Below are 8,963 nucleotides of genomic sequence, written 5' to 3' on the forward strand. Positions count from 1 at the left end.
TGGGGGGGAAGGGGCGCGCTGCGGTGCGGGGGGGGCGATGGGGGCCTCCCCCTCCGGCGAGGTTGCGGTGATGGGGGCATCGTGCGGAGGAGGGGTTGGATCCGGGGGCTCTGCTCCCCTCGAGGAGGGCGACAGCCCTGCCTCAGTTTCCCCCAGTGCAGCGCCCTGGGCTGTCCTTCTGCAGGGTGCAGCGGGGGGCGGCACAGCATCCCCATCTTTGCAGCCCCCCATACCGAGCTGCACACACAGACACCCCCGTGCAGTGCGTGGCCCCCTCCCCAGCCCCTTGCCTGGGGTCCCCCAAGCCCTGCATCCCCGCCAGGACATCCCCAATTCCTGCAGCCCCCCCCACCTCCAAGCACGGGGGACCCCTCAGCTCCACCCCTGCAGATTTCAGGGCCTCCCCCAGCCTGCCCCATGCCCCCGCAGGATCCGGCCTCGGAGCCAGCGCCGCCGTCACCATGGGCAACATCTTCGGGAACCTGCTGAAGAGCCTGATTGGGAAGAAGGAGATGCGGATCCTGATGGTGGGGCTGGACGCTGCTGGGAAGACCACCATCCTCTACAAGCTCAAACTGGGGGAGATCGTCACCACCATCCCCACCATCGGTGGGTGGGGTTGGGAGGCCACTGAGCAGAGCCCGCTCCCCATCTGGGCTTCTTTGAAGGGGCTGGTGGCTCCCCGTGCCTCAGTTTCCCTCCACTGTCGCTCCCCGCAGGGTTCAACGTCGAGACAGTGGAGTACAAGAACATCAGCTTCACCGTGTGGGATGTGGGTGGGCAGGACAAGATCCGGCCCCTCTGGAGGCATTACTTCCAAAACACCCAGGGTAGGTGTCTGAGGGGACAGCGCGGGGGGACTCGGGGAGCAGGGTGGCCACAGGAAGCCCTGATGGTGCCCGCTGCTCTCGCCAGGGCTGATCTTCGTGGTGGACAGCAACGACCGGGAGCGGGTGAACGAGGCGCGGGAGGAGCTGATGCGGATGCTGGCAGAGGATGAGCTCAGGGACGCCGTCCTCCTCGTCTTCGCCAACAAGCAGGTGGGTCTGGGGGCGGGGAGAGCCTCGTGGTGGGACTGAGACATCCCCAGGGTGTCAGGGCAGCTGTCTGGTGTAGGACTTGCTGTGGCATCAAGGCTGGTGTCAGAGTGGCTGTGTGACAGAACCACGTCTGTGCCTGTGGCACCAGGGATGGTGGTGGCCCCTGGAGCCGTCCCCATGGTACCAGGGATGGTGGTGGGCACCAGGGATGGTGGTGGCCCCAGGGCCATCCCCATGGCACCAGGGATGGTGGTGGGCACCAGGGATGGTGGTGGGCCCTGGAGCCATCCCCGTGGCACCAGGGATGGTGTTGGCCCCAGGGCCATCCCAGTGGCACCAGAGGTGGTGGTGGCCCCAGGGCCATCCCCATGGCACCAGGGGTGGTGGTGGCCCCTGGAGCCATCCCCATGGCACCAGAGGTGGTGCTGGCCCCCCAGGGCCATCCCTGTGACACCAGGGCTGGTCTTTAACACAGCTCTGGCCGTCCCTGTGGTGTCAGGGCTGGTGTGTCACATCCCTTGTCACATTCCCACTCCTTCCTGTCGCATCAGTGCTGATGATGGTGCCCTGTGGCAGCGTTGTGCCCACCCCCATGGCATCAGGGCTGGTGCCAGCCCCCGTGGAGGGGTCGTACCCATTCCTGCAGCACCTGTGTGACCTCCCTTGTCTGCTGCAGGACCTGCCCAATGCCATGAACGCAGCGGAGATCACGGACAAGCTGGGGCTGCACTCCCTGCGCCACCGTAACTGGTACATCCAGGCCACCTGTGCCACCAGCGGGGATGGGCTCTACGAGGGCCTCGACTGGCTCGCCAATCAGCTCAAGAACAAGAAGTGAGGGGGGGTCCCCCTGTGCCCCCCTGGGCCGTGCCAGGGCCCCCCCCGGCCGCCCCCTCCCTGCCCCGGTTGGGTTTTGCTTTCTTCTGGCACCGGTTGCTGTGGGGTTTTTCGCCTTTTTTGGGGTCCCCCTGGTTCCCCTCGGATCTCGTGTGTGCGTGCGTGGAATTAGAGCTCTATATAACGCCCAGGGGGGCAGGGGCAGAGCCCCGGGAGGGTGGGATGGGGGCTGGGTGGGGGAGGCCACCTCAGCACTGCCCTGCCTGGGGGGGCCGGGGACACCCCATCCCCATGCATGTCCCTGCACCCCTCGCCTTCCTCTGGACCAAATGTGGGGGCAGCAGGGCCATTGGGGGGGATTTGGGACTATACACCTCCCCCTCCCTCTCAGCACCCCTTCCCGGCCCCGTGTGCCCCCCCCGGGCATTCCACACGTCCCCGGCCCCCCCATGTCACTTCGAGGCAGGTCTCCTTCCCGCAGCGTGACCCTTGCAGAGGGGGGGGACAGCACAAGGCTGCCAGGACCTCTGTGGTCCCCCTGGCCGTGCCCCCCTCCTCGCCCTGGCTTGGGGGCCATGGAGGTGACATGGGGGTGCTCCAGTGCAGGTGACACGTGTCCCACAGTGGTCTGGGGGCCATGGAGGTGACGTGGGGGAGCCCCAGTGCAGGTGACACGTGTCCCACAGTGGGTTGGGGGCTGTGGAGGTGACGTGGGGGTGCTCCAGTGCAGGTGACCCGTACCCCACAGTGGTCTGGGGGCTGTGGAGGTGACATGGGGGAGCCGCAGTGAGGATGACCGGGGCTCCCCGGTGGATGGGAGCAGCGGAGCCGGCACCGACGCGTTCCCACCGGCTGGACCGACGGCTTTGTGTGGCGAGGGCTGACCCGGCGCCCCTAATCCCATTAGCGCCCCGGGCCCAGCCGCCAGCCCGGCTTCCCCACCTCTCGGCAACCGAGGCTGGTATGTGGGTGCGCCGGTGGGGCCGGCGTGCCGATGCCGTCGTCCGGGAGCTGCACCCGGCGTCAACGTCGTCACCATCCCGGAGCGACACCGGTGACACCAACGAGGCCATCCCCGCGGGCACGGGGTGGGAAATCCCGGCTGCCCACCGTGTGCCGGTGTGACCCCGCCGGACCGGGGGATTCTCTGTGTTCCCAGCTCTGCCCTAAGGGCTGGGTGTCCGCAGGGACGGAGCTTCTGCGGCGGGTTCCGTCCCACCGGGCTCCAGCCGGTCCGCGGGACCCCAGCCCGGGCTCGGGGCTCGGTTTCCCTTGTCCTGCACTGCCGGGGCTGGAAGAGCTGCAGAGGTGCCAGGAGAAGGAATGATCTGGACCCGTGGGGTGCTGCACAAGGGTTCTGGACCCGGGGAGGGGTCCCGGGCCCCGGTGGGTGCCGGTTTCCCCGGGCTGTGCTGCCGCCTGCTGGCACCGGCGGCGCCAGGACTCCGGGGGCTGCACCCAACCGGTGCCTGGGACGCGTCCCCCGGCCCGGACCCCCGCCCGGACCCTCCGTTTCACCCCCTCCCCGACCCTCACCGGGAGCCCCCGCTCAGTGTGGGCCGAAGCCTCCGGGACGGTCCCGGGCACGGGCGGACTCAGGTGCCCACCGGGGTCCCCACGGAGCGCAGAGCCCGCGTGGCACCGGGCACCGAGGCAGCGGCCGGTCCTGAGCATCCTTCTGTCCCCCCACTCCGCTGGAGCCCGGAGGAGACGCCGGTGCCCGTCCCCGGGCCGGTCTCGGTGTGGGGGCGGTCCCGAGGGCGGGGCCCGAGGTGGGGGGCGGTCCCGGTCCCGGTCCCCGTTCCTCCGCCGCCAGCCCGGCCATGCCGTTCCCCGCCGCTCTGCTCTTCTTGGCACTGCTGCTGCCGCCGCCGCCGCTCTCCCGCGCCGCCGAGAGCGAAACCGAAACCGGCGCCCGGGAGCTACGGCTGGAAACGATCGTGAGCCCGGGGGAAACGGGGGAACCGGGGCTGCGCGGGAAGCACCGGGCACCGGGGACCCACGCGGCCCCGTTGGGCAGGCAGCTGAGACCGGGACGGGACCGGCAGGGACCGGCGGGACACGGGGCACCGGCGGGATGGTGCCGCTCGGGGAGCACCGGGGAGCCCGGCCTGGGCACGGGGCGGGGGAGGAAGCACCGGGAGGCCCGGGCTGCGGCGCGGGGGGAGCCACGGGGCACCGGGAGAACCGGGCTGCGATGGGAGGGCGGCGGGAGGACCGGGCTGTGGCGGAAGAAGGCGGCGCCCCGAGGACAGGGGGGCCCCGCCGGGAGTTCGGCTCTCGGGGCGCGCTCGGGGGTCCCGTGGGCGCGGGGGCTGCGCGGACCCCGAGGGGAGGGGGTCCCGTCCGGGCTCCCCGTGAGCTCCCCGTTGCAGGTGGCCCCCCCCGAGGGCTGCACGGAGCTGTCGGCGCCGGGGGACACGGTGCACATCCACTACACGGTGCGCGGCGGGAGGAACACGTCAGCACTGCGCTCCGGCGGGCGGGGCGGGGGGCACCGGCACCGGCACCGGCGGGGGGGGCTCGGCCGGCACCGGGGCGGTACCGGGGGTGGTACCAGGGTGGGAAATGGGGCGGTACCGGGGTGGAACCGGAGTGAGCGTAGGGGTGGTAGCGGGGTGGGCATAAGGGGATGGTGCCATGGTGCCACTGAGACTGGCATGGGCTCTGGGTGGCACCTGGAGTGACACTGGGGCTGGGACAGCCCCAGAATGGGCATGGCTGGCACTGGGATCAGCACGAGGATTACCTTGGGATGGCACAGGGACTGGGAGCGGGGAGGATGTCCCAGAGGGGCACAGAGTGTACCGGGACTGGGATCAGGGGTGGCACAGGGGCTGGGACCAGGGGTGGCACAGGGACTGGGATCAGCACAGGAATGGCACAGGGACTGGGATCAGGGGTGGCATAGGGACTGGGATCAGCACAGGAATGGCACAGGGACTGGGATCAGCACAGGGATTGGGATCAGCACAGGGGTGGCACAGAAGGGCCACAGGGACTGGGATCAGCACCAGAACAGCACTGGGAACATGCTGGCAGCCACATGGAGAAAGTGCCACCCAGGGGTGACCATGGCAGTGACCGTGGCCGTGCCCCCCACAGGGCAGCCTGGAGGATGGCCGGATCATCGACTCCTCTCTGAGCCGGGACCCCCTGCAGGTGGAGCTGGGCAAGCACCAAGTCATCCCTGGTGAGTGAGGGGTCAGGGGGAGCAGGGCTGGGGGGTCACCAGGGTAACCCCGACCAGCCCCACCCACCCTCACCCCACTGTGTTACAGGTCTGGAGCAGAGTCTGCTGGACATGTGTGTGGGGTAAGTGTGGATGGGGGACATGAGGGTGGGCAGTGTCCCCCCTCACAGTGTCCCCACCACCATTTGTGGCACCAACACTCTCTCTGTGGCAGGGAGAAGCGCAGAGCCATCATTCCCCCTCACTTAGCCTATGGCAAGCGGGGCTCTCCCCCAACCATCCCAGGTGAGTGCAGCCCTCAGGGTCCCCGTGGGGGTCTCTGTGGGGTCCCCGCTCAGGCTGTGGCCCCCTTGCAGGTGACGCCGTGCTGCGCTTCGAGGTGGAGCTGGTGGGGTTGTCCCGGGCCAGTTACTGGCAGAAGGTGGTGAACGAGGTGGTGCCACTGCTGTGCCTGGGGCTGGTGCCAGCACTGCTGGGGCTCATTGGGTTCCACCTGTACCGCAAGGCCAGCAGCCCCAAGCTCTCCAAGAAAAAGCAGAAGGAGGAGAAGAGGAACAAAGCCAAAAAGAAATAAAACCTTCCCCTCGGCATCTGTGGCTGCTCTTCCTGAGACAGTGATGGGCACAGGGCAGTGGGAAGGGGCCGTGCACCCCTCAGCTCCCCTCCCTGCCTGCCCCAGGGCCTTGATGGGTCCTGTCAGACCTGAGCAGGAGGTTACAGACTCAACGAATCCCGGAAATAAGACCCCAGAGCACATTCTTCAGGCAGTTTTGCTCTTTTAAGGCATATCCAGGAAGTGTCAGTCCCTGAGTCTCCAAACACCAGGCAGATCTGCCACGGAGCCTCAGCTGGAGCCAGGAAAGGGGTCCTGGTGGTTGACCCCTCCCCAGAGGTTCTCGGGGTGCACCATGCCCAGCGTCCCTGAGCGTGGCTCCCCCACGACGTGGGGCTCATTTCTGGGGGTGAGGCTTTTGCTTGGTGGCAAGGAGTGGGTGGGGGTCTTTGGGCACCTTCTGCTTGACTGTAGCCCCTGCCAGGTACTGCTGGAGGAGCCTCCTCAGCTCCTGGTTCCTGTCTGCAAGGGCTGCCCGTGCCCTCTCCAGCCCCTTCTCCTCCAGCTTCGCCTTGTTGAAACGCTGCCAGAACCTCTCCAGCCCCATGTAGTCCCTCATGACCTGGGGGGAGGCAGCAGGGAGAGTCTGGGGTCTCCAGCCTGCCCAAACACCAGCTGGGGGATCCCCAGGGATGAATGCCAGCCCTTGTTCCCTGAGGACTGTGGCAGTGCCACCTCACCCGTGCCAGGGGCTCACTGGCCGTCTCGTCCAGGACGTCGAGGACTTTTTGCTGCTCCCACTCGGCCAGTGAGGAGGGGTAGAAGGGCAGAACCTTCTCCTCCTCCGTCTCCAGCCTGCGGCACATCTCAGCCAGGCGTAGGATGCGCTGAGCCTGGAGGGGGGAACACCGGGATGGGCAGGTGGGAGGGGACAGCAGGACACAGGGGGACACAGGGACATCCCCACTCACCTTCTCCACCACCTGCTGCAGCACCTTGAGGGTGGCACTGCACTGGCAGGTGAGCGTGACCAGGTGGGTGTGAGCCGTGGCCCCCGCCTGGGTGATCTGAGCCCGGAGCTTCAGGAGTTTCTGGAGGGCGTGTTCCCGATCGTCCCGGATGCGCTGAGTTTGCTCCTCGTTCTTCCGCAGGTGAGCCGCGATCTGGCCCCTAGTGGTCGTAACCATGTCCTGGTGAAACAGCGGGGAGGCTGTTGGGGAAAATTCCTTCTTGGAAAGGGTGGGCCAGCTTTGGAATGGGCTGTTCAGGGCGGTGGTGGAGGCACAGTCCCTGGAAGTGCTCAAAAACCACGTGGATGTGGCCCCTGGGGAAGTGGTTTAGTGGTGGCCCTGGCAGTGCTGAGAGAATTGGACTTGATGGTCTTAGAGACTTTCCAACCTCAATAATTCCATGATTCCATGGCTCAGGCACTGCTCCACAAACTCCTGGGGGGGCTCCTGCTTAGCCTGGCCTGTTGTCACCTCCTTGCCAGTGCCACGTTGGGCTTGATGGCTCTCAGAGGCTTTCCCAACCTCAACAATTCCATGATCCCATGGAAAAATGAGTGAGGAAAACGAGGCTGACCCCACTCCCAGGACCACCCAGCACCCTGCCAAAACCTGGAGCTTCTCCAGCCTCTTGGCCTGGACGTTAATCTCGCAGGAAGTCTTCTCACACTTCCTCTTCAGCTCCTCAAACTCCACCTTCTTCTTCTCCGTGGCCTGGGTGTAGCTCCTCCGTGCTGTCTGGATCTGCTCCCACAGCCCCTCCAGCCTGGCCACCAGCTGCAGCCTGCTGTACTGCTGATCCTGCCAGCTCTGGGGACACACAGGTCACACCCCCAGGCGTCCCCTGCCAGCCCTGCCAGCCCCTCCGTGCCCCCCCTGTGCCCCCTTGCCTTGTTTTTGACGTCGTCCCGGGCGCTCTGGAAGTTCAGCAAGGCCTCCTGCTCGTTCCTGGCGTGGTCCTGCTCCATGGCCAGCGCCATGTCCTGCAGGACCCGGCTTTCCCAGTCCTGCTGCTCCAGCATGGCCTTTCTGTGGGGACACAAAGCAGGGCAAAGACGTTTCCCCCCTGACAAAGACACTTCAGGGCTCCCCATGAGGCCAGGGGAGGCTCAGCTCCACTCCAGGACACCCCATGAGTGCCGCTGCTGCCCCGTTCTCCTTCTCCCCCTGAAATTCCACACCTCTCAGCGTCAAACTCGGCCTTCAGGGCGCCCACCTGGGCACTGAACCCTTGCTCCAGGTAGCCCAGGCGGCAGCGCTGGAGGTGCAGCAGTTGGTCTGTGAGGTCCAGGTGGCTGCACAGGGCTCGGTTCTGCTGCTCCTCTGCTTCCTGCAGCTCCGTCACCAGCGCCTGGGGAGTTTTTGGGGGGTCACATGTGTCCCCTGGCACGCCACTCCACCCTGCCATCCCCCAGGGCCACCTCAATGGCGCCGTCCTTGCAGTCCATGACCCGTGTGAAGGTCTGGCTGAGGATCTCGATGTCCTGGCGCAGCTCCTGGTCCTTGGTCTTGCGCTGGGCCGAGCGCCAGAGCGTGAGGACCCTGTGCAGACCCCACCTGCTGCTCTGCTCCTCCCGGGACAGCTTCTCCTGTGGAGGGGCCGTGGGAGGTGGGAAAAGGGCAGGAGTGGGCTTGGGGCTGCCTCTGCTACCAGGGGGTGCAGCAGAACAGGGGCAGCCCCAGCCCTGGAGGGGGGATGATTGCTGGGGAAAAGCGGGGTGGAGTTTGGAGCGGTCAGGGGGGGCTGCGGGGGGTTCTGGACCTGCAGGAAGCGAGTGAGCAGCTCCCGCTTGGCTTTGGCCGCCTCCTCCTCGGCCAGCGCTTGTCTCTGCAGCAGCAGCAGCTCGGCCTCGGCCGCCGTGGGGGCAGTGAGACGGGAACCCGCCATGGCTGCGCAAGGGGACACGGCAGGAGGGGTCGGGGTGTGCGTGGTGACCCCTCCGCTGCCCCCCAGCAAGGCCCGTTCCCCCTGCCCAGCCCCCTGCACCATGGTGCACCCCACAACCTTCTGCCCACCCCCATCTGCCTCCCCAGGCTCCTTGACCCTCCACTTAGGAGTACCCCCAGACCCCACCAAGCCCTTCTCGCCCCCCTCTCCCCTTCCAGGGACGCCCCCAGCCCCGTTCCCACCTCCCTCCCCAGGCCTCAAGGCCATTTCCCGCTGCCCAACCCCATCTCCAGAGCCCTCCCACGCTCCCCCAGCACCCACCGCCCCTTTCCCACTGCCTTTGGGGGGGGGTCTCCCTCCCCCCGTTTTCCCCCGGTACCGGTCCCGGTACCGGCCCCGCTCCGCGTCCCTCCGGTCTCCCGGCAACGGCCGCTCGGGGGCGGGG

The 8,963-nt window shown here is 67.3% G+C and overlaps 3 protein-coding genes across 3 annotated transcripts in view; 2 read left to right on the forward strand and 1 right to left on the reverse strand.

The window, feature by feature from the left end:
• The window catches only part of ARF3 (ADP ribosylation factor 3), a 4,341-nt gene extending 1,904 nt beyond the window's left edge, over positions 1 to 2,437 (forward strand). Inside the window, exons 2-5 of the mRNA XM_041472580.1 lie at positions 427 to 609; positions 720 to 830; positions 916 to 1,040; positions 1,717 to 2,437. Of these exons, the coding sequence (XP_041328514.1) occupies positions 462 to 609; positions 720 to 830; positions 916 to 1,040; positions 1,717 to 1,878 (546 nt within the window). The 5' untranslated portion in view covers positions 427 to 461 and the 3' untranslated portion in view covers positions 1,879 to 2,437. The remainder of the gene's footprint in view (positions 1 to 426; positions 610 to 719; positions 831 to 915; positions 1,041 to 1,716) is intronic.
• Positions 2,438 to 3,661: 1,224 nt separating this feature from the next.
• On the forward strand, positions 3,662 to 5,825 carry FKBP11 (FKBP prolyl isomerase 11). The gene is made up of 6 exons (XM_041472572.1): positions 3,662 to 3,817; positions 4,253 to 4,318; positions 4,983 to 5,070; positions 5,159 to 5,192; positions 5,285 to 5,355; positions 5,427 to 5,825. Exons 1-6 carry the CDS (start codon positions 3,701 to 3,703, stop codon positions 5,642 to 5,644), a joined length of 594 nt encoding a protein of 197 aa, XP_041328506.1. The 5' UTR covers positions 3,662 to 3,700; the 3' UTR covers positions 5,645 to 5,825.
• A 23-nt stretch (positions 5,826 to 5,848) lies between these two features.
• CCDC65 (coiled-coil domain containing 65) lies at positions 5,849 to 8,921 on the reverse strand. Its single transcript, XM_041472573.1, has 9 exons — positions 8,898 to 8,921; positions 8,393 to 8,520; positions 8,052 to 8,219; positions 7,812 to 7,981; positions 7,521 to 7,659; positions 7,243 to 7,440; positions 6,595 to 6,813; positions 6,364 to 6,516; positions 5,849 to 6,245 (listed from the first exon to the last, which is right to left on the reverse strand). The coding sequence occupies exons 2-9, from the start codon at positions 8,516 to 8,518 to the stop codon at positions 6,021 to 6,023; spliced, it is 1,398 nt and encodes a 465-aa protein (XP_041328507.1). The 5' UTR covers positions 8,519 to 8,520; positions 8,898 to 8,921; the 3' UTR covers positions 5,849 to 6,020.
• Positions 8,922 to 8,963: the final 42 nt, after the last annotated feature.

This window comes from Pyrgilauda ruficollis, unplaced genomic scaffold (genome assembly GCF_017590135.1).
Source record: "Pyrgilauda ruficollis isolate IOZ18807 unplaced genomic scaffold, ASM1759013v1 scaffold293, whole genome shotgun sequence".
Taxonomy (NCBI): domain Eukaryota; kingdom Metazoa; phylum Chordata; class Aves; order Passeriformes; family Passeridae; genus Pyrgilauda; species Pyrgilauda ruficollis.

What these genes read in the sequence shown, in the direction of transcription:
- FKBP11 (XM_041472572.1), top strand. Translation starts at nt 3,701, where the DNA reads ATGCCGTTCCCCGCCGCTCTGCTCTTCTTGGCACTGCTGCTGCCGCCG. An exon ending in AGCTACGGCTGGAAACGATC is followed by an intron (nt 3,818 to 4,252) that starts GTGAGCCCGGGG and finishes TCCCCGTTGCAG; the next exon opens with GTGGCCCCCCCCGAGGGCTG. An exon ending in CTCTCCCCCAACCATCCCAG is followed by an intron (nt 5,356 to 5,426) that starts GTGAGTGCAGCC and finishes GCCCCCTTGCAG; the next exon opens with GTGACGCCGTGCTGCGCTTC.
- CCDC65 (XM_041472573.1), bottom strand. Translation starts at nt 8,518, where the DNA reads ATGGCGGGTTCCCGTCTCACTGCCCCCACGGCGGCCGAGGCCGAGCTG. An exon ending in GCCGAGTTTGACGCTGAGAG is followed by an intron (nt 7,660 to 7,811) that starts GTGTGGAATTTC and finishes GTGTCCCCACAG; the next exon opens with AAAGGCCATGCTGGAGCAGC. An exon ending in GGGACGACGTCAAAAACAAG is followed by an intron (nt 7,441 to 7,520) that starts GCAAGGGGGCAC and finishes GTGTGTCCCCAG; the next exon opens with AGCTGGCAGGATCAGCAGTA.